Here is a 26,990-nt window from a genome sequence, read left to right on the forward strand (position 1 = left end):
GTATAACATACGGGTAGGGAAAATGGAGTACGTACTCAAGCTCCAACCTAGAAAAATAGCGAGAGAAAAGACAACTGTCATGATGTACATCCCCCACTTAATCCACTTGTACTCGGGTGTGTTTGGGAGGAGCGACATCACCAGGAGGCCGATAAAGGGAATGATGCAGCTGGCGATCATTACCCACATGCGCTGGTTCTGGAACTTGCGGGTGTACAGGCCAACGATGAGGAAGACGACTACGTAGATAGCTGGAGCGACAGAGAGATTTAGCACTAATTTCTCAATTCAAAGATACAAATCGTACCGTTCCGGGGACAGCCGTAGAGCATGGATTGCCAGTCGTTAAAGCCAAATGTCTCGTACATGAGGGAGCTGAAAGTCGTGATGCCGCTGTGTTTAATTGCGGATTAATTACTGATCAGGTCAAAGAGGAACTGTGTGTAGACTGACCCGTTGGGGATATTTGCAAGGAAAGAATTGGCAAATGAAAAGTATAATTGAGGGTCTTTAAAGGCTTCATAGACTTGTGGCCAGGACCACTGTTTACCTGTAGTATCCTGGCCTGTCTGGTTCTTCAGTGTGCGGGCGGTTCTATGATAGTGAGTAGTCTGCTTTCGATAAATATGGGATGATAACTTACGCCATGCGTTTCTCATCATCATTCAACCACCGCACTTCATGCGGGCAACCGAGCAGGAAGAAGGCGGCTACTGCGCCGGCCAGGGTAAGAGAGCCCAGAAATAAGGAGATGCATCGCCAAGCTGCTATACCGCCATGGGCTTCAACATGTCGCGCGATGGCGTATAAGATCAGGTTGCAGACAATGGAGAAGAAGCCCTCGGATGACTGCCAGAAGAGGGAGCGGTTGGCGTGTTCTTCGGTCCGGTACCAGAGACCAGTAATGAGGAGGAAGCCGGGGGATATATTGCTCTCAAAGAACCCTTGAAGGGCGCGGAGTGCCATCAATTGAGACCAGTTTTGTACGGCGCTGATACAGATGAGGCATATCCCTGAAAAGGTTATTTATAGTTCCGCGTAGGGTAGTCGTAGAAAGCATAGCTTACCCCAGCATGTCATATAGATGGAGAGGACAAGGCCACCATTGAACCTCTGCAGAAGATATACAGAGGGAAATTCCCCGATGAGATATGTGAGATAGAAACTGTAGGGACAGTCAATGCAATTCATGTTCCGGGTGGTTTACACTTACATTGTGGTCAGCCATTGATACTGTTGGCCATGTAATTTCAACTCATCCTCCATTCCAAATAACTGGGATTGTCAGCATACGCATTTATCTCCTAGTCTATGATACTTACTGCCTGAATACTCGTTGAAGTCTTGTCTGTTTGCTGTATCCCATAGAAGAAGAACCTGGAAAGTTAGAATAGGCTTTCCTAGAGGCGGTAGGCACATACATCATGGGCATGAGGTAATAGTCGATCTTCCGTGTCAGTTTCTTGTACTGTTGCTCTGTGTAATCTGCTTCACGTCAACGGTGTTCACATATGCAGCAATGATGATTGCTTACCTGACGCTAGAATCTCCCCAACTTCAACGTTGGTGGTCGCTTCCAGAGCAGCATCATTCTTGTCCGTTGACTTTCGGTCCATTTCTGGTACGTCCTCATTCAAAGTAGGCATGCCTGTCTGTTCTGTGAATATCATCCAAGTGAACAGAAAATTTCAGATTCGACGTGATATCTAGATGCGGTGTTCATATGGCACAATCCCCCAAGTGTTGATAACAGATAACAGCAACTGGTATCCGATAAGGAAGTCAGTCTACACCAATGCCTTTCTTAATCTTTTCATAGCAACCATTCAATACGCCGGTTCGGAAACATACAGCAACGGCATGCTAGTCAACGGTCAAGGCCGAGAATGGCCCATTCCTAATGCATACTAAAGACTGCCTATCCATAAAGCCCCTCCATTCCATCGACGGTGATACTGACGTTCGACTTCCATAGATAATCGGCGAAGCCCGAGCAACAAAGCTTCCCCACCGCGATAAGCCGAAAGTGGAGTAGAGATCGGCCATCTGTCCGCCCCCATCCAACCCTACTGCCGTATATACAACAAGCCCCCAAAGCATAATCCTTCAACCCCGCGCGAGACAACGCGCGTTTTCTCTTCCCATTCATCCATCCATTGGCAAACAACCATGTCCGCTCCCGTCCCCAAAGCCACCACCCCCTTCTGGCGCACCCAGCCCCATCCCCTCGACCGCCACCGCAGTACCCCAGACCTTCCTACTGAATGCGACATTCTCATCATTGGCGCCGGCTTCGCAGGAGCAGCCCTAGCACACTTCCTCTACAAGGACAACCCCTCACCACCATCGGTAGTGATCCTCGAGGCACGCGAAGCATGTTCCGGAGCTACGGGTCGCAATGGTGAATGAATATCATCGCCTCTTCCCCCAATCTCATCACTAACCAACATCCAAACTAGGGGGACACCTCAAGCCAGACGTCTACCTCAATCTTCCCAAACACATCAAGAAGTACGGCGTAGAAGCCGCAGTGGAAGTAGCCAAGTTTGAAGCCTCCCAAGTCCACGCCGTGAAGGAGCTAGTCGAGACCGAGAACATTGACTGCGACTTCGTTTTAACCCGCGCATGCGATGCAACACTGGACGAGAAACTAGCGCGAGAGATTGAGGATGCGTACACGGAATTAGTCAAATCAGGCGTTGCTGATCTCAAAGATGTGCATTTTACACCGCGCAAGGATGCCGAGCGGGTGCGTTTATCCCTCCCTCCTTCCCTCACCTCTTGTCTTTATCACATCACTAAATGGTTATATAACCAGGTATCCGGCATCAAAGGCGCCCTGAACTGCTTCACCTTCACAGCAGGCCACATCTGGCCCTACAAGATGGTAATGCATCTCCTCCAAGGAGTCGTGAACCGCGGTGCGAACCTCCAAACCATGACCCCCGTTACATCTATCGATGAGAGCCCTCTACCCGATGGTCGCTGGGCAGTCCACACCGAAAGGGGGAACATAAAAGCGAAGAAACTCCTTCTCGCGACAAACGCATACACATCCCACCTGGCACCACAATTCAAGAACCACATCGTCCCGGTGCGCGGAATCTGCAGCCGTATCGTCGTACCAGAGGGCAAGGTAGCGCCATTCTTACCCCAAACGTATAGCATCCGATATGGGCCGTCAATGTACGATTATTTGATCCCGAGACCAGACGGGAGTATTGTTGTGGGTGGGGCCAAGACGAGGTTCTGGGCGGAGAAGAAGCATTGGTACGACGTTGTGGACGATGGGAAGCTGATTGAGCCTGCCAAGACATACTTCGATGGGTTGATGCAGAGACATTTTGTTGGGTGGGAGGGAAGTGAGGCGTATACGGATCGGGTGTGGACGGGGAGTATGTTTCCTCTATTCCTGACATGGTCTGGGGAGTGCATTTGCTGACTGTTTCCAGTTATGGGGTATAGTTCCGACTTCATGCCGTATGTGGGTGAGGTGCCTGGGAAGCCGAATCAAACTGTTCTGGCGGGTTTCTCGGGACACGGCATGCCGCTGATTCTGCTTTGTGCAAAAGCGGTTGCGAGGATGGTGAGGGAGGGTGCTGCCTTTGAGGATACGGATGTACCGTCGGTGTTCCGGGTGACGAAGGAGAGGTTGGAGAGTACGAAGAATGAGATTCTGGAGGGGTTGGAAAAGGAGCATCCCTCGAGTAAGCTGTGAGTAGGGTGTGGAATTGATTAAGATGTGATCTAGTGTATAGCGACCAGGTTATTGCTTGGGGGAGTGGATAAGCAAAGAAGCAATTGGCACATTATTCGCATCTTCATATCATACCAGAAAATTTTAAGCCTCCTAGTTAGTCTCCATCGCAGCAGTAGCTGCAATAATCCCCTCCGCCAGCAAAGGCAAACTATCCGCCTCCACATCCATCTCCCCAAAGATATCTGAACATGTCTCCTTCTCCCACACAGACACCCAAGCCCCTTTGAATCTATACAATTGACATTAGTAAATTTTCCAGTCATCCCAAACATATATACCAACTCACCCGCACCGCTTCGCCGCAGCCGCATCCCACATATGCGCCGCCGCAAACCAAGCCAACGACCCTTCTCCTTCAAACTTCTCCAACAAATATCGATACGACTCCGGTGCCGGCTTACCCACCCCAATTGTATCACAGGAGACAAAGTTCTCCTCTGGAAATTTCACTCCACCTTCAGCAAGATATCCAGCCACTCGGGACGTATCCCCCGACGTCAGAGCCCAAACTGTGAACCCCTCATCTCTAAGCTTTCCGAAACATTCTGTTAGCCCCGGACGGACTTTCAAACCGCGGTACGATGCAAGGAGATATTCGCGGTCTTCATCGGTGGCGAATTCTCGTGGATTCAAAATCCCAGCTTGCCAGAGCGTCCGGTAGAAGATGGAGCGGAAAACATCGAAGAATTTGACGTAGTGGGTTGAGAGACTCAGGTAGGTGTATTCTTTTTCGCCGGCTTCCATCCACGCGTAGCCGAACAGGCGGGGGTTGATGTTGTAGGTGCGCAGCTTGGGGCCGAGACGCGAGTCGATGGCGGAAAAGAAGGCGTCGTAGGAGACGCAGGTTCCTAGGATGGTGGTGACGGTTAACGACAATTGACTGGGGACTTAATGGTATCTTGGCTTACCTACGACGTCGAAGACGACGTGCTTGTTTGTGGTTGTCATGTTGGTTGCAGTCTGTAAAATCTGTCTCATTGACATGTTATGATATGTATCCGAATGACTTCGTTAAATGATCTCAGTTGGGTCCCTCATGGGCAAAGGAGCTCCAACCGATGAAGAGTCATCGGTGAACCGCAGCTAAAATGAGGAAGTAGACGGGCTAAGCCGAGACCATCGCCGGGTCTGGATACGACCCCTCTGGGGGCTATCTTATCACCGAGAAGCCCTATCTCTCGAGCGGGGTCACCCAGATTTCGGAAGATAGCCGATAAACAAGCACCGCTGCAGGGATGCTTGAGGGACCACGTCAGCTCGGCATTCAGCGACTGCCTCCATCCTGGTTGCGCAGTGCTGCGATATTGCATACCCCTCATGTCGATTACCCCTCATTTAGTAACTTGGACTCATGTGCTTCCTACAATTGATCGATTTTGGATGGTAGATCGGAACCCATGGAGCAGTGAACTTCACTATGTCGCAATTCACCATTCATACGTCGTCCTTGTTCGATCCCAAGCTCAAGATATTCCGTCCCAATGTCTCTGTCACGGTCGATCCTGTCAGTGGCCTCATTGTGCGTGTCTTTGAACGCGATGCGGAGACACCATTATCCGAGATCCTACAGCCTGGCGATATAGATCTCAGTGGAAAGTATGTGTTGCCTGGACTGGTTGACGCGCATACGCACATCTTCCTCCATTCGTACGAGTAAGTTCACCCAAAAGTATCTGAATAAGTTCCATAATCGCAACTGAGCAAATCAGCGAGGCAGGAGCACTCCAGCAAAAGCGCGATGAGAGCATAGGAGAACGCATGGTCCGAGCAGTTAACCACTGCCGCATAGCATTGCTAGCTGGGTACACGACCTATAGGTATGAATGTAGCCTTCCTCCCACCTGAGTGGAGAGGGTACAGTAGCTCATCCCATACAGAGACCTCGGCTCCGAAGGAATGCAAGATTTCGACGCCAACATCCGCGACACCATCGCTCGAGGCCTCACTCCCGGCCCCCGCCTGTTTGTAGCCACCAAAGTCCTCGCCAGCACCGGATCCTTCGAATGTCGGACAGAAAACAGCGCAGGGGGTCACTGCCTCCCCTCCAGTGCCGACGCAGTCGACGGTGTAGAAGCATGTCGCCAGGCCGTTCGTCGCCGCATAGCTGCTGGTGCAGACATCATCAAGTTCTTCGCCGATTACCGAAGGAGAATCATGCGATATCCCCCTGCGCAACAACAGCCGTATATTGCGGGTGTCCTACATCCTCCTAAAGAACCGAATCCGGATTACATGGTATTTTCGAAGGAAGAGATGCAGACGATCGTGGCAGAGGCGAAATTGGCTAGATGTCCGGTTTCAGCGCACTGTGCGACGCTTGAGGGTGCGATGGCTGCCATTGAGGCAGGAGTGTCCACCATTGAGCATGCGTATCATACTACAGATGAAATGTTTGAGCAGATGGTGAAGAAGGGTGTGATTCTGGTGCCGACGCTGGCTATAGCGGAGAGATTGCACGCAAGACGGTTTGATCAGATCTTGAGTGGGGTCAAGAGGGCGCATGAGATGGGAGTAAGGCTGGCTTGTGGTGGGGATACTGGCACCTATCCTCATGGTGAGAATGTTCGAGAGCTGGAGCTCATGATCCAAGCGGGTATCCCACTGAGTGAGGTTCTAGAGGCTTGTACTGTCGGTGGCTGGGAGGCTTGCGGAGGAGATCTGTGTGGTAGACGGTTTGGATGGTTCGAGGAGGGAACTCAAGCGGATATCATTGCTTTGTGTGGCAATCCAGAGGAAGATCCGGGGGCTTTGAGGAAGGTTGACTTTGTCATGAAAGATGGAAGAGTGTGGAAGATTGACGGCTTACCCAAGGGCATGTTCTAGTATTGTCTGGGTCTATGTTATCGGGAGTAGAGATATTCTGAGTAATAATCAGCCCAGGGTCCTCGATGTAGCTGTGATTCAAAAGATGCCGAATTATTGATGACCTAATTCCCAACCCAATACTCCATAACTCGCATTGGAGGCAACGTTTCCGCCACTTGATCAGGTTTAAGACCTCTATAATTGAGTGGCTGAGCCCCTGAAGAAAGATGGTCATTCGAATGCCTGGTTGCTCTTGCTAATTGTTCTCGTAGTTTCTAGATACAACGTGCTTCTTGTTATGCTCATGGGATGCCCATAACCGTCCCAGCGGTCTCCGCTATAGTAGCTGCACACAGCTCTTGCGATCGCTCAAACATCCGCTGCAATGCATTCTCGTCCCTTGGTATGAACCGCACCTTGAAATCCGACGCGATGGCGTTCGATGCCGTCGGATCGCGCTTATAGTGCACATAGTGGGTATTCGGCGGACATTCTTCCTCTTCCACTATTCTGAATGAGACAATGAGACGAAGGATGGTCGCATATAGGACTCTGTTTGAAAATTTTACCGCGGTACACATGCGGGAGCCTGCACCGAAGGCAAAGTGATAAGGCGGAGGAATATCATGCTCTGCCTTTAGCCAGCGATCTGGCCGAAATTCATCCGCATCCGGGCCATATACTGTCTGGTCTGGGATTGATAGGTTAGTCGAATATCCCAAAAGCAAAACAAGGTGGACACCCATACCACGATTCGCAGCTTGCGCGTTCAAGTAGATGAGAACACCTTCTGGAATCACAGCTTCCTGGTACATGAATTCTTTAAAGGATTGCCGCGCCGGAAGAAGTTTGAGTGGCGGGTAAAACCTCAGCGTCTCCTTGACAATAGAAGAGACATAAGCACACTTCTCTTCAGATACACAAAGTTCGAATGCATCTTCTGAGGACTTGTAGACATTCAAGATATCTGCGTAGGCCCTCTCTTGTATATACTGCCCCTGTGGGGTTGATAAGACACCGATTGCAATAATAGCGGTCGAGAACACGGTCTCGAAGCCTCCCGACATGAGGCCGCCGAGTATTGTCTTGACATCGACTACCATAATTAGCCGAAACTTATATATTCAGACAGAAAGGTACTTACGTTTTGTCAGGCCTTCTTGCTCATCTGTCAACAACAGTTTGGCCACACATTTCCTATCTCCAGTTCGCAGGCGGATACTTTCGCGAGCGCCATCCAACATTGTGGCCAACCATTTATCCCGACGTTCACGGACCTCCAGAGCTGTGGCAGTTCTTCCTTCCTTCCTCCAATATCTTAAGTAAGGAATGAAGTCTTGTGGGTTCGAGTTGGTAGAACGGAAACTAGTCAAGTTAGAAGGACAGTGCTGGGCTCGCAAAGCTCGAATACTTCACCTTGCAATAGTGCTAGCGTCTTCAAGAATCTGGAGCAGCAGAGGATCGGTAATAGATTCGAATCGTGTCCCGTAGCAGAACATCATCATAATATTCAGCGCAAGGCGCTTCTGGTAGATATGCGGAACAATACCAATGCGCCCGTTCTCACTGTCATTATAGATTCCTGATACCATCGAAAACGTCTCTAGATCTAACATGGGTCGTAACTTCTGGATAGCCGGGCCGGTAGTCAGGGAGCCGACAACTCGTCGCTGCTTTTTCGTCCGCTCATTCCAAGGGCTTGTTCCGATCGTGGCAGCTATGCATATCATTAGGATTGAAAGGATGCATTAACCCATTTTACATACCCGAGGTTGCAGAGACTACCTTATGGAAGGTGTAGAACGATGGGCGGTCCAAAGTCGCGGACTGGTTTTTGATCATCCAGTCCCGGGCGGCATTGAACGAATTTATCACCACCGCTCGTCGGTGTCCCATTCGGATCTGAAAGACGGGCCAGCCAAACTTCAGTGACCAGCGTTCTGCGGTGGTAGCATGGTCGTTTCCCAGCTGGTACAGATGGCCTGCCAGGATCTCGCCTCCAGGGATTTCTGGAATACCTTGAATACTGGGGAAATCAACATAGAGGTAGCGTAGATATGATAGAATCGCAATTGTAAGCACTCCTGCAGCCACGACGCTTACAATGACGAGGTTAAAAGGCCAATAATAGTCAAGTAGAGCAACCATAGTGAACGGAATTGCTGGTATGCCAAATGATTGACAATGGTGATGGCTTTGAGATGTTAGACAATGTCATGGTCTATCTGGCCATTGTAGATGTGAGAAGCAACTCTTTGACTCCGATATGCGCGTCGGAGGAAGGCGTCGAAATGGGCGGAAAGCTCGGAGAATAGCGAGCGGTTTTCAACTCATCTTCCGTAATTTCCATCCCCCTCTGAAATAAGGACAACCATATTTGCCATACATCGACTGGAGTTCTAACATTCATATTGAGTCTTTAATATTGTCATGGCAAGCAACTTGCGTCTGGAAGCGCTCTTCGAGGTTAAAGACCGTTGGGTCGCCATTACCGGTGCAGGTGAAGTACCATCCAAGGAAAACAACTGGCTTAATATTGACATCTTGCTATCAGGTAGCGGTATAGGTCGTATGTTAGCACGAGGTTGTACAGTGAATGGGGCCAACACCATTCTCATCGATGTCAATGAGCGTTCTCTGGAGGAGACCAAGACAGAGCTTCAAGAACTCAGCCAATCTGGGGACTTATCTCCGACCTCTGTAGTTACGTCTGTTCCCCACGCATATCCGGTCATTACATTATTCTGAGTCAATTCTAGAATACATGGCGACCTTTCCAGCGAAGCAGGTGTCACAGCGGTCGTCGCCGCAATTAAATCAATACGCGGTTCACTTGATGCTCTCATACATTGCGCCGCAGTACGCTATATGAACGAGGTTACTTATAAGCCTGGTGGCAGTCTGGGTGACCTTGAAGATGCGACTATGTCTGCCCCCTATCAAGGCTGGGAACAAACCTTTCGCTTGAACGTGCTCGCACCATATTATCTGACTGCGGGTTTAGTACGCCTGCTGGGCACAGCAGCCGCGAAAGGCGATGGTCGAGGCTGCGTGCTAATGTTAAGCAGCCCAGCTAGTGTGCATAATCATCAATTTGTGCCCTGCTATCAGACGTCTAAAGCAGCGGTTGATCACCTTGTACGGATCATGGCCGCTGAGTTCGCAGACTACTACAGTATGTTGTAGCTCGTAGCTCCACCCATCATTTTTTCTGCGACACTCATCTAGTTTCATTTACAGTTCGCGTCAACGGGATTTCACCAGGCATTGTGCCTTCCGGAATGACCACGACAGATGCCAATTCAAATCTCCACCTAGCGGCAGAAGCTCCAGCGGGCCGAGCAGGGAACGAGGATGACATGGTAGGGACCATGCTGTGGTTGATCAGCAAGGCGGGCGCTTTTATGGACGGCAAGGTTGTCAGGGTTGAAGGCGGCCGGCTTCTTATTCTTCGAGGAGCAACGTGTCATTCCGGTTGATCAGAGAAATTGCTAGTACCCGCATTTCAACTCCTTTTTGCGGAAATTTTCAGCATAGATGAGATTTTTCTCTCCTATAGTTTTAAGCCTCAATGACTTGCATGACACCGTGCTTGCCAAATTGACTATCCTGATTCAACTTCTATGTTCCATATGGCTATGCAAAAGGTCCATAATAGTTTGCCAGGCATGAAGGTAAGATTGGCCACCCTTCCAATGAGAAGAGAAGAAGGTTAGGATTTCGCTGCATAGAATCAAGTCTCTGAAGTGCGACTGAAAGGATGTCCACCTCTTCACTATAGCTGTCGCTAGTGAGCATCCAGATATAAGGGCCCTTGAGCACGCTATAATCGGTGATACAAACTCTTCCTCAATGAAGGTTGCTCTGTGTGTATTTGATAAGAGTTCTGCCGCTGCCCTGACAATCTTACGTCTTAATGTTCTCATCCCCTTTCCCTGCTGGTCGTCCGGTTCTTGATAGCAGGCCACGCACTGCTTATGCCTGACACAAGTTGCTAGGAGGACAAGCCAGATTTCCTGGGATGCTGGGCTAGCATCTGCAATAACATCGGCCCTATCAAGCAGCCCTGAGACTTCACCAACAAAAGGGCAGCTTTCGGCATCACCAATTCGACTAGTACCGTAGGTTGCGTGGAATAGTTTGTTGTATAAGATAGAAGATATATCCTTTTCCGGTGCGCAATATGACATATCTTCGATCAACAAGATTGGCCGATTGGATACCGTTCGTAGTGACCTACAAAAGATGAGCCAAGAAGGACTAATGAATTCAGTGCTGTGCCCACCCTTCAATCTCCCTAAGTACGCACATGAGATGGGTTCTCACAGGATCAGCTGAAACCGATTCCTCATTACTAGTGAAGTCGTTGGAGTTCGACGCGGTTCGGTTCCAGCCTAGCTGCAAGCATGTTCTTCGCGCAACATCGAGGAGTTCCCAGATGATGCCGCGAGTTGGATCGGCCAGTTCATATACGAGAAGTAGTAGGATAACTTTCATAGAATCTGCGTCCGCAGCACAAATGATTGGGGCGATGAAGTCATTAGCCCACTCACGACACGTATGGGCGAACGGCTTCCAATTTGGAGATTTGTACGTTTTTTGGGCGGCGGAAATAGAACAGGCCATCAGTATTTGAAACCTTCGCATTTCCGGGAGCTTCCGTAGGTGGATGCCGTCATGGCTCAGAATATCAAGCTCCACGATATCATATTTTGGTCGAACGAAGCGATGGTAGTCTTTCAGAAGCCCGCGCACCACGCCAGGTGTAAGCATGGACCTGTCAAGGTGCGGGATATCTGGTAACGGGTCACTTTCTTTATCAATAGTCCTCCAGTCATTTGTTTTGTGATGTTGTGAAAGTACCTCGAGTGTGACCTCGACAAGACGTGATGAGAGTGAAAGATCTAGGTACATATCTCTACCAGATTTAGGCATAAGGATGAAGGAAGAGACCAAGGAAGGCCGTGTTGACATGCCATCAGGAGACCTCTCTGTAAGGCCACTTCCGCCCTCCATAGTCAGATTAGCTTCGGGCAGATAATACTGGCAACGACGTCCTTTCACCTTGAAGAGATTTGAGAGTTCAACGCTAGCTCAGAGTTCAGCTTCTCGATTCTATCCTGCAATGTCTTGAGATAGCTGTGAATTGATGAGCCTATGGATGATTGAGTGTGGGACGCCGTCCTGCTGACCCTCGGGTAACATCTGCTTGCAAAGCTTCATCTCGAAAGGTACATTCAACATCATGCTTAGAGCAGTTGGCGCACGCTGGAAGCAAGGAGTCGCACTGCAGGAACGTGCCTTAGTCTACTATTTGATGATAATTGCGATAAGGGAAGGTAGGTACCTTGATCCTCCGGCTTCTGCAACGGGTACACGTCGGCAGCATCTCTGACTTATCACACAGTCGAAGTGAACAGCCTGTTTTGCTTTATTGTGGTCTAGTGTGTTTCAGAGCACAAACAACTCGATCCAACTGCTATTTTGTTTGGGAGAGAGTCGAAGTGGGCATGAGACGACCGATCCAATTCTGGTCTAGCATCATCACGGGGTGCTGTGACAGTACGCTAAGCCTGGAGGGGTAAGGTAGATGTGGCTTGTTTTGATGCAATTGGTTGATTCTCTTCCTTATCAGGTGATGCGGGGAAATCTGTCTCTATTACTAAGTAGATATTAATACACAGCAGTGATCTGTTTATCTCGCAGTCTCTCTTGACTTTATATTGTCTCATGCATGTTGGCCGCCAACAATGCCACGATCGAGACGCTCAACTAAAGTATGTTCCCGCTGCCGGAAGCGCAAAACGAAGGTTCGATCCCACAATACCTTCTTCCAATTATTTCTTCTGTTGCTGTAACGTCCGTGCTACATCCATACTCCCTCTCTAACGCGGCCATGCACCAATAGTGTGACTTCATCTTCCCAGCATGTACTCCATGCAAACTGGCAAATTTGCCTTGCTTGGGCTTTGATCCTAGCTCCAAGGAGGCAGTCCCCAGAAGGTATATATCACATCTCGTCTATAGTCACTGGGGACTGACATTGTGTTCCAAGCTTCGTCAAGTCACTCGAAGCTCAGGTGGAAGAGCTCGAAGCACGACTGCTTTCGTTCAACGCCGCTTCCACCAACGTTCCGTATCTCATCACTACGGCCGTGGCACAGGCCACCATATCCATTGGCATTCCCTTTCAGAACTCGTTTCTCGACTCCAAAGCCTCATCTTCATTGTTCTTCCGGCCCTCCTGTCCCCCATTGGCAATAGCCCGGGAACGGGGACAATCCACTCCTGAGAGACATCCCAGCTTACAGAATAATCGACACAATCCCGGCGCGCCCATTAATTTACGTAGTGTTCCATTTTCTGCAATCAATCGTATGATTCGGAATTATGTCGACATCCACTTGCCTCAGTACCCCTGCGTGTCAGAAAACGCGGTAAATGAAATACTGGACAGGATCCAGCATCAGGACCTGAAGGACCCAAATGCTCTCCCGATCCACCATGTACCCACTGATGCTGGCCTGGGGCATTTCGAATATTTTGTATTGCTTATCGCACTTGCAATCTCTGCGATGACATTGACCTGGAAGGCCGATTACCAAGCTCGAGTGGCTTCGGAGTCTTTCTATAACGCCGCCGTAAAACACCTACAGGCCATGACAGACCATAGCGAGATTCAGGCACTACAAATTTCTTTGCTCCTAGCTCACTATGCGCATATGTGCCCAGAGAGGGTAGACAATTGGACTTGCATTTCTAACGCGGTCCGGATTGTCCTCAATCTTGGACTCTATCTGGAGTGCAATCAACTGGTTCATGGTGAGCCTTATCAGCGAAGCGTACTATTTTGGGTAGCGTACGGTATGGAGAGGTCATTATGTACGAACCTCCGCCTACCCTTATCATTTCCGGAAGAGGCAATCACGGTAAAGGTAGGTTTCCCAGACGACCCTCTGGCTCTTTGAGAAACTCAAGAAATTCCAGTTTCCCACAGGAGAAGAGACAAATCTCCATACGGAACACTCCACCGGTAGGCCGTGCAAGAAGTATGTCGCTTACCATATATGTCGGTACCGTGCACTAGAGACAGAAGTTCATAGAGTGCTTCATCTGGAAGAAGACTTGACCAAGTTCGGCAATAACACTATAGAGGAATGGATTGAAAGCATCACCCAGAGATTGGAACAGTGGTACGAGACGGCACAGTCGTACACAAAGTATGATATGCTTGAATTCAAACATGTGCAGTTTCACCACCTCATGGCACGCATCCACCGGCCAACGCCGCGTCTAAGATTGAGAGGTCCAGACAACTGGAAAGCTGTGTTAAACGCATCATCCGTTTTGATACAGGACTACCTCGCTCAGGAGCGACGTCGGAGGCTGTTCTATCCTTGGCATGGGGTACATATTCTCTTCGAAACTGCCGTCATCTCGCTGGAGGCATGCTGGTCAGCACGGAATTATGAACCGCTACAAGTTAGGGCTCATGAGATGTTGCAGATCTCGATTCCTCGATGTCTTCAGCTTCTCACCAACATCGGTGAACGTTGGGGTGAAGCAGCCGTATGTGCTGATCGGTTAAGGCCGCTCGTTGATACTGTCAGGACCGCTTTTAACAATCCCGATACGCTGTTGCTGACTATGATTGATGAGAGTGTGATCACGGCAGAGATACTTGATTTACTTTTCACGGATGGGCCATTGTCATGGACCCGAGCCAACCGTGGGGAGATAATGTCTGACATGATTGAGAGTGATCCATGGTTAAATAGCCTGGTGGATGACAGCCTCGAACTTTTCTCGTGGAATCCTGAATGGTGCATCATGCCTGCTGACGCAATCTCCATCGAGGGATATACGCTTTAACCGAGGTCATGATCTGTACTACAATGGCCATTCTCTTGTATCGCTTTTCTCTTTCGCTGAGAATTATCATTACTATAACAAACTATCTCTGATCCACGCCAATACCCATACTCATGAGCGTTTAAGAAAGATTGGCAATATATAGCATAAGACTAGTCAGCCATACTGGCGCAAAGGCCGCAACACCCGCAACCGTATTCTCACGCAGTCGTGTGGGCAAGCCCGCGACCGAGTCTTTCTATCTGGCTACTATACCATGTCTGAGAATGGAAGTAATGTTAGCGAGTGGCACCCCAATCACATACATTTCACTTACACTCTCAAGGCCGGCTCCAACCGATCTGTTGCTCAACATCTTGAGGATCCAAGGCTGATTTATCTGTTGCGTGACAAGCCGGGCGCTCTCTGCCGGGACATCTGGGTTCAAGAGGATGTCATTTGGTAACGTGGGTTTAAGAACTGCCGGACGTCCAATCCCTATCATGTCGCAATCCTTATCAATCAGTGCTTTCTCCATACCGGTTCGAGTACGGAAGCCGCCCGTCACCATCAATGGAGTCCCTGGAAATTGCGCTCGGATAGCACTGGCGAACTCCAGAAAGAATGCCTCCCGAGCCACCGTCCGAGCGGACTTCTCGGGCTGTTTATTTGATGCGGAAGAACTCATCATCTGGTCATCATCAGCTGTGCAACTAACCACATGCCAAGGGGTCAGATCATCTTACCTGGGGATCCTCGTACGACCCACCACTGATCTCAACAAAGTCCACTCCCGCCTCAACGATCAGCTTGAGCTGTTCAACACAGGCCTTCAATGCGCTTTCGGATTGATGGTCGACCGAATTTAATTTTATGCCCACGCAGAACGTAGCTGGGACCGCTTTGCGAATCGCATGGATGATGTCGACAATAATCTTAACACGACCAGCCGGCGAACCGCCGTACTGATCAGTCCGTAGGTTCGCCGTGGGCGAAAGAAACTGCGACAAAAGGTATCCATGTGCTGCATGTAATTCCACCCCCTGGAATCCCGTTTGTGAAGCCAAACGACTCGTATAAACGAACTGGTCAACCACATGATCGATATCCTTCTGGGTCATTTCCCTCGGGGTACCAAAAATCACCGAGCTCGCGAACCTATCTATGATCCTTGAACCAAAACTCAAAGGAATGGGGCTGGGCGCTACATTTTTGGCTGTGAGGCACCTTGAGCCAGCACCCATGGGAGATTGCCTTCCAGGATGACAGATTTGCATGACTGTTGGCGTGCCGTGCCTGGTACAAGCAGCGGACCACTCGCTTCATCTGCGGATCAACTCTGGCTCGATAGCCGGGTTTGGTGCAACGTCACGCGCATCTCCAAGGTACATTCTATCAACTTGGACATTTCCTATCCCAAACGTTCAACGGCTTATTCACGAATTGCCAAGGCCTTTTGCACGGCAACTTACCTGTCAAAAGCATACCCCAGCCGCCGCGTCCCCACTCGGCATAAGCGCGATTATGAAGCTCAGTGGGCAAGTTATCGCTATCAGACATATGTTCTGCCATTGCAGCCTTCACCAGACGATTCTTCATTTGCAGCCCACATTTAAGGGTCAGGTGTTCTGAGATTGCGGACTCCATGGTCGATTTTCGAATGTAGGATACACCAGAAATCAAACTGCGATATGAAATAGCAAACTGGGTTCTTCTTGCCTTTCTGCAGTTAATTTATAGACCTCAGGGAAGCATGTACCTGCCCGCCCCTGAACTTGAAATTGGTCACATAAGAATGCCACCTTGCTCAATAATCGCCTCCCAGGGTTTTTTTTTTTTTTTTCTTCCCGCTTCTTTCTAGAACCAGCCTGATAAATCAATCATCTGCCTCCGAGACCCGGACGTCGCGCGACAGTGCAATCATCTTAAATATGAGTAAACGACCAATGAAAAGCGTAATATCCCGTCGGTTTCGAGGAAAAGCTGCGAGTTCTGGGGCAATATTGGCAAATATGTCGGAACTCGATCGAGATCCGAGAGTGGGTGGGTCCGGTTGAGCTCCGACTGCCGAGATAAAGTCTCCACTTAGATTCTGCTCGGGTTTCGGGTATCGTTTTCAGACGGTCCTTGTTTGCACCTCTATATAAGAGGGAAGCGGGGATGGAGGAGCCTCGGCTTCGTAGATCTTGTGATTGCTGCTGATGAAGTGTGCTGTTCTGAAAATCTGCCAGATGGTTGTACTATGAAGAGCGGAGGAGGGGGGAGAAGAGCCAGATCGAAGATTCTGGTGGCGATGTTATATATAATAGGGACCTTGAGGCATGGACGTTACACTTGCACGCGCGTTTCCTGGTACGAGCCCCATCTGGAGTTAGGTGGGCACTGCTAGTCTGAGACAGCCGAGATTTAAGACTCAAAAGCTTGAGTACTACCACTATAATGTGATGTGACTGCGGTTGAAGTCAAGAGATACGCGGGGAGTAAGTCATTGGGGATTGAGAATTAAGTCTTGGTCAAAACGGGCTGCCGTTCGACGAACTGCTCTATCCCAATGGTTCTCTCCACTTCATAATGGGTACATCAAAAATCATTCGATAGTAAGTTCTCGGAATTGTTCGATTCATTCTATTGGAGTGTATGGCTCGGTAGTCCGTTCCTAAACACTTGATATCCCAGTACGTGAATATACCACGAATTGTGGTTACGTGTATATGGAATTGCTAAACAACGAGTCTATCATGATTTGCTTTAGAGTCAAACGGGACTATCTGTTAAGCCCGGATGTAACTCCCAGGATGACAGTCAACACAAGGTCATCATACAACCAACGAATAAATAAAACAGAATACAGTAAACATCACACCTGCGCTGCCGTAAACCCATGACAAGGCCAGTCCGGTCTCGGAAAGCGTTGGGGTCGTGTAAACTCCTCGAAGAACATGTTCCCGGTGCTAACATTAGCACGCACAGTATGCGCCTCTCGACCCGGCACCCGACCATACTGAAGCCCACGCACACTGGGATACAGCACATTCTGCAGCATTGCCAGCGCTCTATGGTTGGATTGGTCAAACCACAAGTGATCTGGATGGACAACTAGGACGGTGTTATCCAGCGCCGATTGTGCGTCGATGAAGAAAATAGGGAATTGGCTGTCGCGTTCTCCGCGATAGGTGAAGACTTCCCAGAAGATCTTCCAGACGTCGTCGAGGGTGCCGTCGGCTTCACCCTCCCAGGGAACGTAACATGCGATTTTAGTTCCCCAGTGATTCTCTTCCACTTCGCCTATTGTGCGAATTTCTCTTTCTATATTGTCTTTATCGGACGTGGGAAAGCTATTCGTGAGATAAAACACTGGTATAGTGTATTGTCCTTTCTTTGCTGACAGCCATCGCGGCGGGTTGGTGTAGAATGGCTGGTTGGGCGAATACAGTAACTCCGGCTCGACCTTTTTACTATACATATAGTGTTCTGCGGATATTCCTCGTCTCCTCATCATTTCGGTCCACGGGCCTCTGTCAATGATTATGTTTTTCAGGGATATTCGTGCCACATTTGGCATATCGCCCCGTTCGTACTTGACAATTCCTAGTTCGAGGTCGTGAGCGTTTTGAGTGACAGGGATTTGTTGGAGAAAGTAGATATTAAATGGGGCTGAGTTGTCCCCCGCTCTAAGCCGATACGCCTCCCACAGGTTTGCGATTTCACGGCGAGACCTGGCTCTGTGATATTCCCACGGGATAAAGGTAATGGTATATGACCGGACACCGGAGCGCTCGATCTTCCGGTAGTCTTCAATGGCATCCTGGAAGATGGTTTGAATTTGATGAAGCTCGGGTGGTGTCGCCGGAAACAGGAGAAAGATGTTCAAGCGCTGTGCGCTGTGGTGTATCCACGACGGCAGCCCTGAAGGACCCTCGTTGGCGCCTGAAAGATAAGTTAAGACTTGACCCACCAGCTCCGGTGGCAAAGGCGTGTATTTTGTCAATAAGGCCTCGGCAACATTGAAACGTTCTTCGTGACTGAGATAGGACGCTCTGTCGGTGGTAAACGGCGGCCGGTCTGGTTCATAGAGAGTGAGGCCAGGATCGTAATATCGATCGCGTTGAACGTTATGCATAGCAGATTTCTTTGGTGGTTGCACGTTGCGTAGTTTCTGTAGGAATTCGGCTTCGCTGCTCCCATCTACAGTGGTCCGCTTTGCGAAGACGCAAAAATCGCCCGCTGGGGATAAGGTAGCTGGCTCTGGTTTGACAATGACCATGACCAGTGAAAGAAGTGGGTCCTCCCCCATACGAAGATTCCCATGCAGCTGACGCTGGGTGAGGCCATCTGCTACAAGAAATCTTGTCCATCCAGCCCTATATGCCAAGGTAGCCGTTGCGTGAATGTTAGCCTGGCTGTCTGGGTAAGAGCCTTGGAGGGCGACCCGACATAGCAGCGCCGGTGACGGTTGCCATCTCGTGAGTGTAACATTTTCCTTTCCGAGGAAGTCTTGTAGGCGAACAGCAAGATAAGCTTGTTCGGCTGAAGTTTGCTCAGCCAGGTATACAAGCAGCAATGGATACTTGCCCTCCTCCTTCTCGTCGATCAAATGTGGGAGTCCATACGTCGGAGCGGAAAGCCCGGGGCCGTTGTCCGAACCGATATGGGCTTCCATCTGTTCTGCTCCTCCCCGATGCCGGTGTTCTTCTGTCAGGAATGGAGGGCTAGAGAAGGGTAGGCGGATGAAGATGGGGGTGGAGAACCAAGCAGGCAGTGTGGGACGGTCGATGAATGGGATTGTTTCCACCGACAGGGAAAAGGATAAATTGCAGTGGGGAACTCGTATGGACCCGGCATCACTGAAGCACGTGGCGGCTGTCGGTGCATGGAGCTTGAGTTCGCAGACAAACTGTATACCTTGACGTAGCTCTTATTGCGGATCCCTTGGGAGGTATGAGTTGGAAAGGGAAAGAGGCTATAGCCAATGCAGCAGACACCAGCAGACACCTCCGTATGCGAGGGGTATAGAGTCAGCCATGATCGGTGCCTGGGAAATTCGGCGATCAGAGCCGCGCTTGACTTCCGCCCGCCATTTTCTCGATAAGACAAGCGAAATGCCACCGCCTTTGATGTAAGTCTGCCTGAGGCACCAACTATGGTCCAGGTGCAAAGCCTGTAAACTGGATCTCAAGGTTCTTTCAGTGGATCTCAGATTAACGCTTCGAGTTGTCTATAAGTCTATATAGGTGAATAGTCATGTTATCATCAAATCCTCGTCCATCGATATCAGTATCCCAAGCCCTTATCAACCTGGTTGAGAAGCTGCTGCCCTCGAGCCCGTCTTTCAAAATTACACTGCAGTATCTTGATAGCACGGTCGTTATAGTGGGTTGAGTTCCCACTGCAATGCGGCGTAATAATAACATTTTTATAACCCCACAGCTTATGGTCAGCCGGCAATGGCTCCGGATCCGTAACATCCAGGGCCGCTCCTCGGATGTGACCCGCATCCAGGGCATCCATAAGGTCATCTGTTTTGATCACTGCCCCGCGTGCAATGTTGCTCACATATGCCTTCTTCTTGCTGAGATGTCTAAACTGCTCCCTCCCAATCATACCTCGCGTCTCTCTAGTCAGCGGGACAGTGATCACCAGCAAATCGAGATCCGAACCTAGGAACTCGTTGAGTTGATCTTTGCCCGAGAACCACTTGGACGGAAATTGACCGTCTTCGTCCCCCAGACCTGGCTCGCTGAATGAATCTGTTTTTCGGGACTCGGGCGTGGTTCGTGGGTGGAGTGTGAAGGCATGGACATTCATGCCGAAGGCTTTGGCGACCCGGGCGCATTGCCGGCCGATACTTCCATAGCCCATTATTCCACTGATATTGTCTCAGTCGATATAAGGTCGATAGAACCCAAAGTCAGACTTACACTCTGAGACCAACTGCATCCTCGGTGTCTTCGTCCGATGTGGGATCGATCCATTGGCCGAGCTTCTGGTGCTCCAGATATCCGGGTACTGTTTTATCGTCAGTGTTATGTTCCTTTCATTGGCGTGGTCAACGTACGATGGTGCTGGAAGGCGAGGAATGTCATGAAAACCCATTCTGTGATTTGAGGTCTGATCCGTCAGTGGAATTCCTTCTTTCACGATACTTCTGAGATAAAACCCACGGATGAACCCCATTCGCTGTACAAAACGCGACGTCAGTCTCAGCGAATAGCGAGGTCCCCATAACATGATTGCACCCGGCACTCAAGAGCTGGACATATTGTAGACTTGGGACCAGCTCCTTGGGCGGAAGAAGCTTCCAAGTAAAGAGTGCTGTAACATCCCTCCATGTCCCGGGGGAGATATCTGTGGGCAGCTCCGTAGCATTCCTGTCAATTTCGCGTTTCTCGATGCGGATGTGGGGGACAGCGCTCCTCATGCTGGCAATCCATTTGTCTGGAAAAGCGCACGGCATGAGAATTAACAGGAATTCCTGGGAGGCCATGATAGGATATCTGGGAGTTTGTGTAGATCCAGAAGTCTATGGTGTTGATAATGCGAGAACACCGTGGAGGTGCTGAGGTATACATACGGTGAGAAGTGAGGGGGCGATGATGCGTTATCAATGCGAGATAAGAAGCTGTGCTAGTATCAGGCTCATACCCCGCAGTCATTCGGCCTATGGGGCCAATTATGGAACAGCATTTGTTACACTTCGACTCACTTCGGTAGTACAGAGGAGTGCAATGTTATGCTGAATGTCCATTGGACAGAACCCGCCAGCAGGTTTCCCCTTGACGATGAAGACTATTCGAGATATCATTTAAGCCTAAAGCAACGTGGCAGTAGATCAACCACCAAGCTTGAGGAATGGGTGATCTATCAACTCACGAGCTGTCTTTCTCTCCTCCGGGAGCCAGGCGAGCATCTGTCTAGCAAAGGATAAGAATGTTTTTCGGTCGTTCCCTTCCAGAAACGGAGTTGTTTCCTCGACGCCTCGGGACGGAATCAAATCATCATACAGTAATTTATCTTGAGACGTCAGTACTATGCCCATATGGCAGCGGTAGGTGAGGCGACCAGTTTCGTCATCAACTTTGCAGTGCATTGGTTATTGTTGTTGCTGCTGCTGTCGATCAATGAAGCTGGTTAGGGTCTTCTCACTTTCAAAGGCCATGAGAATATTATTGTTAGTCGCCTTAGAGGTAACGTTGGCTCGACTAGACTGCTCTGAAACTGATCAGGAACTACAGGCGCTCTTGATAGTGGCTAATCAGAAGACTGATGGGGCTTGACTAAGCGCCAAACACGACTGTAACACGGGTGATAGTATCTGAGATGGACCTACACGCAATGGGTTATAAATACACTTAAAACTAGACTGAGCGGACAGTTAAGAAAGTCATTCCAGGAGTAAATACCAATTACTAAGTACTACTATATCCCAGGTTGTCATGACCAGTCAGCGGAGTCGGAACCATAGTAGGACCGACGCTATGCTACTATTCTTAGAGGGAGTCAGTATACTTTTACACCGTGTTTAGGCGAAGGCAGATGTGTTTCAACGCTCTTTTCTTCGTATTGTTTGTGGGGGCTTCTCTTGGCAAGTATGGGTAAATACAAGCAATAGTATTCTGAGATACACTCCACGGCTGCTGTGAGAGAGCCTCAAAAGGGGGAGGGAAATCTGACAGATAAAATCAGGCTGAGTGAGCATATACTCCTAGTAGTAGTAGGATTCCATAGTAACTGGGTCAGACGTAAGAGAAAAAGAAACCAATCCAATCAGAGGGATGGAATGTAGATCGGGATTTGAACCATCTCGCATGCCTTGACTGCGGACATGTCCCTCCCGTCAGATCAGACCATGTCAGTTCCTACTTACTACTACATACATACTTAGTGCTACCAACGTACTCCTACTCATAATTAGTGTTTAATTAAGTTACAGTGGGTTGGAAGGAAGAGAAGCATCATTTAAGTTCACCAACTCGCAAACTGCAGCAACATCCCTACATAAAGTTCTACTAGTCTGGTCTCCAAAAGGGTCTCTCGCTGTATGCCTCGTGATCGGCAACCCCCTCCATGTGACAGGCCCGATCGGGATCCACGTTCTCTGTCAGTTCCATCTTGACAATTGCTTCTTCCTCTTCTTCCTCTCTGTTTTGCTTTTCTCTACTCGCACTCCTCCTGCTTGTCTCATTTTCTCATACGTTTTGCCTCTTTTCCCTCCTCACTTGCGGTAACTGCTGCCTCTTTCCTGCAGCCTGCCTGACTGGGTATGATTGACGACCTCTTGGCCTTCCCCCTCCCATCCCATCTCGGTCCTGTCTGGTGTTTTGCTTATTTCCTTGGTACCTTTTGGCATATACCCTCCATCTTATAATTTGTTCACCGGCCAACCATCCCTGCACCCCCAAGAAGTAGTCGTCACTATTGGTGGTGTTATTTCGTGGTGTTACTTGGTGCGACACCGCCCCTCCACCTCGGGATTCTTCCATATTCCCTTCTGTCCGCCTTCCACTGGCTTCCCTCTCTGTCTTTCCTTCCTTCTCATCCCACACTTCTAAGCCACCCACCACCACCACCACCACCACCACTACTACTGACCTTCATGGTTGGTTGGTCACACAACGCACAACACACACTGACTCTTTGCCCATTTCTTGCCAGTTAGCGCGGTGTCTGTCCCACACTTGGAAGTCTACCCAGGCTTATTCCTCGGTGTGGGGGAGGTGGGCAAACGCCCTGCGGGGTGAAACTCGATTTATCGGCTGCAGAAGTCCAGATCCGACGGGGTTTGCGATCGGAGGCCAAACAACGTGGACCGACCGGCCCTCATCCCTGTGCAACCCACTCCAGTGCCAATCACGGCTGATCCCTCCTCCGTCTCGTTTCCTTACTTAAATTCCACTCCCTGCTTATTATTCCTCCCCACCGCTCGCCCCAATCGACCGGTGGCCAGCCCCGTTGCCAACTTTGCGCCCTGATCGGAATGCCTGGCCCGACGACCTCCGATTTCCCTTCGTCTTCGTCGTCCTCCTCCTCTGCCTCCGAGTCCTCCTCCAGCACTTCGGTCCTGCCTGGGCCCCCAAGCACCCGCGCCCGCAGCCCGTCAGCATGCACCGTCCCCCGATCCTCCCATCCGTGGACCCCAGACAGTCTGCCCTCGCCCATCGCCTCCTCGTCGACTCGGGTGCAGATGCCGTCCGTCGAAGACCCAGCGCCCGCCGTCAGCTCGGACGCTTCCGAGGCGGGCATCCACGGTGATACAGACGATCGGAACACGAGCGAATTGGCCGCCTCCGCCTTCATGGCCGTCCCCCAGTATACGCATGTCTTCGAGTCTTCCGATCGGCCCTATGCCACCCCGTCCGAGGTGGTGAATGCGGTGAGGGCGCGCGACGATCTACTGGTGCGTGAGACTGTGCCCGACCATGCGCCCAACCCGTCGTCGCCCCCGGTGGAATGGTACGTTTCGGACTCGGAAATGACGGACGCGCTGTCGGAGATGGGTGGCGTCCCGCTGGAGCCCTACATTGGCGGACACGTCGGCGTGGCAGCCCTCCTCAATCAGTCGCTGGGTACCCCGGTAACCGTGCACCCCGTCTCGTCCACGATCTCCAGCGACACCGAAGATGGAGAGGCGACCGATCTGATCATGGACTATGAGCCGTCAATGATGGAGAACCGGTCCACGTCGCAGTCCATCGTGGAGGACGACCCGGATGATACCCAAAAGTTCTACTCGGATGATGGCGATGCTTACGAGGACGATGTCGCCAGTGACATGGAAACCCGACACGGCACGGCGTATCTGTCGGAGGAAGAGCTGGAAGACTTCTATCACGACCAACCTTTACCGTCAGGACCTGAATCACTTGATCTGGGGGCCGGTTCAATGCGCGACGATTACAGCAATGTCTTCTCCGAAGGGGACGATTCCAGCAATGCCGATCCGACGGGCGAGACGCACTTTGCTGATCCTGTAGTTGGAACGAGTATGTCCCCGAGTTCTACGTCATTGGTAAAATGCTAACCAGTGATAGCCCGCGAAAGGAACCTGAACGTGGACCAGTTTATTGCCCAGTGGCTGTACCAGTCGTCCGCAGCCTCCTCGATCCCCAGTCTTTCGATGTCGTCGGCACAACTCCCGCGCAGCGCCATTGCGCATTTGATCGGATGGATCCCTCCGCCCAAAATCTATCGGCCGCCGGGGTATACGCGAGATTTCTACGATCTGCAACAGATCCCCTGGTGGGATGCCTTGCGGATCAAGCGGGCATATGTGCGCGAGCTGCGGGACCAGTCATACACATCGTACCACAACCTGGAGTATTCCCGGCAACGGCCTGGCGCGAGGTTGCCGCAGGAGGAGTCGTACTTCCGGGGCAAGGCCATGTACACGGAACACAAAGCCACCATCGAGCACTTCCAGCTCCGGAACCTGATGTCGGTGGCGGCCTACAATACCGTCCACTTTGCACACGAGTCGAAGGTCTACTCGTGGGTGCCCGCGTATGACGATCTCGTCTGCCTCCTCGATCTGTCCCGGCCGACGGTCGAGTCGGGGTTGCAGGGCCCCGTTAAGATCTCGACGATGAAGTCGGCGCACGACACGACCATCGCGGGCGGGTTTTCGGGCGAATATGCCGTGCGAGCAGCGGGCACGACGGGCCCGGGCGTGCAAGGGTATGTGACCAAGGACGCGAATGGTATCACCAACCATGTCGACATCATTCCGAGTCGGACGAACCGGTCCCCACAAGGGATCTTCGCGTCGAATGACCGTCACCTGCGAGTGCTGGACTGCGAGACCAACACGTTTGTGGCGGACCACGAGCTCTCGCGGGCCATCAATTGCACGGCGACCTCGCCGGACGGGCGCCTGCGCGTGCTGATTGGCGATTCGGCGGACGCGTGGGTCGTCGAAGCGGATACCGGGCGCCCGGTGCACCCCCTGCGCGGACACCGCGATTTCGGGTTTGCGTGCGCCTGGGCGCCCGACATGCACCACATCGCCACGAGCAATCAGGACAAGACGGCGATCATCTGGGATGTGCGCATGTGGCGGATGCTCCAGAAGATCGAGTCCGATGTGGCAGGATACCGGTCACTGCGCTGGTCGCCAGTGGGCGGCGGGCCGCGCACCCTGCTCCTGTGTGAGCCGGCGGACCGCATCGCTGTGGTCAACGCGCAGACATACCAGCGTCGACAGGTGCACGACTTCTTTGGAGAGATCGGCGGCGCGGACTACGCGCCGGATGGCAGCACGATCTGGGTGGCCAACACGGACGAGCACTTTGGCGGGTTCCTGGAGTACGAGCGACGGCAGTGGGGACAACGATACGGGCTGCGGGATCGGCCGAACGAGTGGCTGCGCGAGACAGAGCTGGACGACGACGACCGATGCATGTTGACTGAGCGAGAGCGACAGCAGCGATGGATGTGGACGCTGGGGGACGAGGAGCATGAAACGTTGCTTTTGTAGCCATGGGTGTATGACTAGTGCATTATCCTGCATTATTGGGCGGAGCCGTGATTTAGAGATACCATGTTACTTGCCGTTTTTTTTCTTTTTTCTTTTTTTCAGCTATACCTCAACAAACATTCTATTCTCCAACTCATTACTTCATGATAATGATAATACCAAGTGAAACTAAAACTAAATCACCCGATCGTGGCTGAGTAGCCCTGCCCCACTGCCGATCCTTCCCCATTCCTTTCTTTACTTTCTACATCTACACCGCCACAGCCCCTCATAAATACTCCTATCCTACCCCTCCATCATCATCCCCTCATCATCCATCATCATACTACCTTCCAACCACCCACCAAACATCCACTTCGTGAAGTAAACGAAATCAGAATGTCCTTCTCCAACCTCATCTCCTCCGCCCTCGAACAAGCCACCTCCCACTCCAGCGGTGGCAGTGGCTCCGGCTCCTACGACCCCGAATTCTCCTCCGCACAACACCACGCCCAAGCCCACGAATCCTCCGGCGATTCCTCCCTCTTCTCCTCCGCCCTGGGCTTCCTCTCCGACCGCAAGAGCCAGTACTCCGAGCAGCCCGACATCGACGAGGAGCACCTGGTGCAGTCGCACCAGCAGCTGTACAACGGCGGTGGTGGAGGATACGGTCAGGAGCAGCAGCAGCACGATAGCAAGAGTCTGGGTGCGGGTGCCGCTATGCAGGCGCTGAAGATGTTCACGTCTGGTGGTGGTGGTAGCAGTGGTGATAAGAATGAGTTTATTGGTATGGCGATGGCGCAGGCGAGTAAGCTTTGGGAGGAGAAGAGTGGGTCTGGCAATGTTGTAAGTGTTGATTATTTGATTCCTCTTTTGGTGGGGGGGTGTTGGGGTAGGGTAAAGGGTGTGGGCTAACTGGTGGTTGGGTAGTCTGGCGATAAGCAGTCTGCTGTTAACTCGGCGGCGGAGATGGCGTTTAAGATGTATATGAAGAGTCAGGGGAGTGGGTCGAGTGGTACGGGTGGTCCGGCGGCGTTGATGAGTCTGGCGAGTAAGTTCTTGTAAATATTTCTAAGGCATCGGGTTGATGAGGATGGGTTTGGTAAGGTTGTGAGATTGTTTGTG

General features: G+C 50.9%; 15 protein-coding genes across 15 annotated transcripts; 6 read left to right on the plus strand and 9 right to left on the minus strand.

Moving 5' to 3' along the window:
• An15g04340 (uncharacterized protein) lies at nt 1-1,646 on the minus strand (the record flags this gene model as incomplete). The annotated part of the gene is made up of 9 exons (XM_001396932.3): nt 1-251; nt 308-393; nt 454-594; nt 644-1,013; nt 1,068-1,165; nt 1,214-1,275; nt 1,323-1,377; nt 1,422-1,485; nt 1,535-1,646. Coding segments are annotated over 9 exons (1,239 nt in total), but the record flags the coding sequence as incomplete, so codon positions are not given.
• A 523-nt stretch (nt 1,647-2,169) lies between these two features.
• An15g04350 (uncharacterized protein) lies at nt 2,170-3,789 on the plus strand (the record flags this gene model as incomplete). Its single annotated transcript, XM_001396933.3, has 5 exons — nt 2,170-2,401; nt 2,460-2,749; nt 2,819-3,395; nt 3,453-3,714; nt 3,759-3,789. 5 exons carry the CDS (start codon nt 2,170-2,172, stop codon nt 3,787-3,789), a joined length of 1,392 nt encoding a protein of 463 aa, XP_001396970.3.
• A 61-nt stretch (nt 3,790-3,850) lies between these two features.
• An15g04360 (uncharacterized protein) lies at nt 3,851-4,708 on the minus strand (the record flags this gene model as incomplete). The annotated part of the gene is made up of 3 exons (XM_001396934.1): nt 3,851-3,989; nt 4,047-4,608; nt 4,669-4,708. 3 exons carry the CDS (start codon nt 4,706-4,708, stop codon nt 3,851-3,853), a joined length of 741 nt encoding a protein of 246 aa, XP_001396971.1.
• A 469-nt stretch (nt 4,709-5,177) lies between these two features.
• Nucleotides 5,178-6,583, plus strand: An15g04370 (uncharacterized protein; the record flags this gene model as incomplete). Its single annotated transcript, XM_059744650.1, has 3 exons — nt 5,178-5,356; nt 5,470-5,577; nt 5,638-6,583. 3 exons carry the CDS (start codon nt 5,178-5,180, stop codon nt 6,581-6,583), a joined length of 1,233 nt encoding a protein of 410 aa, XP_059606514.1.
• Nucleotides 6,584-6,867: 284 nt separating this feature from the next.
• An15g04380 (uncharacterized protein) lies at nt 6,868-8,713 on the minus strand (the record flags this gene model as incomplete). Its single annotated transcript, XM_001396936.1, has 5 exons — nt 6,868-7,256; nt 7,314-7,661; nt 7,710-7,930; nt 7,982-8,282; nt 8,332-8,713. The coding sequence occupies 5 exons, from the start codon at nt 8,711-8,713 to the stop codon at nt 6,868-6,870; spliced, it is 1,641 nt and encodes a 546-aa protein (XP_001396973.1).
• A 282-nt stretch (nt 8,714-8,995) lies between these two features.
• Nucleotides 8,996-10,044, plus strand: An15g04390 (uncharacterized protein; the record flags this gene model as incomplete). Its single annotated transcript, XM_059744651.1, has 4 exons — nt 8,996-9,065; nt 9,120-9,273; nt 9,346-9,740; nt 9,806-10,044. 4 exons carry the CDS (start codon nt 8,996-8,998, stop codon nt 10,042-10,044), a joined length of 858 nt encoding a protein of 285 aa, XP_059606515.1.
• Nucleotides 10,045-10,834: 790 nt separating this feature from the next.
• An15g04400 (uncharacterized protein) lies at nt 10,835-11,954 on the minus strand (the record flags this gene model as incomplete). The annotated part of the gene is made up of 3 exons (XM_059744652.1): nt 10,835-11,654; nt 11,758-11,852; nt 11,913-11,954. 3 exons carry the CDS (start codon nt 11,952-11,954, stop codon nt 10,835-10,837), a joined length of 957 nt encoding a protein of 318 aa, XP_059606516.1.
• Nucleotides 11,955-12,315: 361 nt separating this feature from the next.
• An15g04410 (uncharacterized protein) lies at nt 12,316-14,437 on the plus strand (the record flags this gene model as incomplete). Its single annotated transcript, XM_059744653.1, has 5 exons — nt 12,316-12,342; nt 12,474-12,568; nt 12,621-13,387; nt 13,424-13,500; nt 13,553-14,437. The coding sequence occupies 5 exons, from the start codon at nt 12,316-12,318 to the stop codon at nt 14,435-14,437; spliced, it is 1,851 nt and encodes a 616-aa protein (XP_059606517.1).
• Nucleotides 14,438-14,637: 200 nt separating this feature from the next.
• On the minus strand, nt 14,638-16,063 carry An15g04420 (uncharacterized protein; the record flags this gene model as incomplete). Its single annotated transcript, XM_001396940.3, is given in 4 exon segments — nt 14,638-14,697; nt 14,754-15,107; nt 15,163-15,827; nt 15,889-16,063. Coding segments are annotated over 4 exon segments (1,254 nt in total).
• A 1,210-nt stretch (nt 16,064-17,273) lies between these two features.
• Nucleotides 17,274-19,076, minus strand: An15g04430 (hypothetical protein; the record flags this gene model as incomplete). The annotated part of the gene is made up of 1 exon (XM_001396941.1): nt 17,274-19,076. The coding sequence occupies one exon, from the start codon at nt 19,074-19,076 to the stop codon at nt 17,274-17,276; it is 1,803 nt and encodes a 600-aa protein (XP_001396978.1).
• A 611-nt stretch (nt 19,077-19,687) lies between these two features.
• Nucleotides 19,688-20,900, minus strand: An15g04440 (uncharacterized protein; the record flags this gene model as incomplete). The annotated part of the gene is made up of 5 exons (XM_059744654.1): nt 19,688-20,073; nt 20,146-20,282; nt 20,335-20,422; nt 20,472-20,524; nt 20,578-20,900. 5 exons carry the CDS (start codon nt 20,898-20,900, stop codon nt 19,688-19,690), a joined length of 987 nt encoding a protein of 328 aa, XP_059606518.1.
• A 186-nt stretch (nt 20,901-21,086) lies between these two features.
• On the minus strand, nt 21,087-21,503 carry An15g04450 (hypothetical protein; the record flags this gene model as incomplete). The annotated part of the gene is made up of 2 exons (XM_059744655.1): nt 21,087-21,202; nt 21,287-21,503. 2 exons carry the CDS (start codon nt 21,501-21,503, stop codon nt 21,087-21,089), a joined length of 333 nt encoding a protein of 110 aa, XP_059606519.1.
• Nucleotides 21,504-22,422: 919 nt separating this feature from the next.
• An15g04460 (hypothetical protein) lies at nt 22,423-22,896 on the minus strand (the record flags this gene model as incomplete). Its single annotated transcript, XM_059744656.1, has 3 exons — nt 22,423-22,563; nt 22,609-22,803; nt 22,858-22,896. 3 exons carry the CDS (start codon nt 22,894-22,896, stop codon nt 22,423-22,425), a joined length of 375 nt encoding a protein of 124 aa, XP_059606520.1.
• A 494-nt stretch (nt 22,897-23,390) lies between these two features.
• Nucleotides 23,391-25,886, plus strand: An15g04470 (uncharacterized protein; the record flags this gene model as incomplete). Its single annotated transcript, XM_001396945.3, has 2 exons — nt 23,391-24,396; nt 24,445-25,886. The coding sequence occupies 2 exons, from the start codon at nt 23,391-23,393 to the stop codon at nt 25,884-25,886; spliced, it is 2,448 nt and encodes an 815-aa protein (XP_001396982.1).
• Nucleotides 25,887-26,264: 378 nt separating this feature from the next.
• Nucleotides 26,265-26,930, plus strand: An15g04480 (uncharacterized protein; the record flags this gene model as incomplete). The annotated part of the gene is made up of 2 exons (XM_001396946.3): nt 26,265-26,711; nt 26,796-26,930. The coding sequence occupies 2 exons, from the start codon at nt 26,265-26,267 to the stop codon at nt 26,928-26,930; spliced, it is 582 nt and encodes a 193-aa protein (XP_001396983.1).
• Between the last annotated feature and the right edge of the window lie 60 nt (nt 26,931-26,990).

The sequence above is a fragment of the Aspergillus niger genome (assembly GCF_000002855.4).
Source record: "Aspergillus niger supercontig An15".
Lineage (NCBI taxonomy): Eukaryota > Fungi > Ascomycota > Eurotiomycetes > Eurotiales > Aspergillaceae > Aspergillus > Aspergillus niger.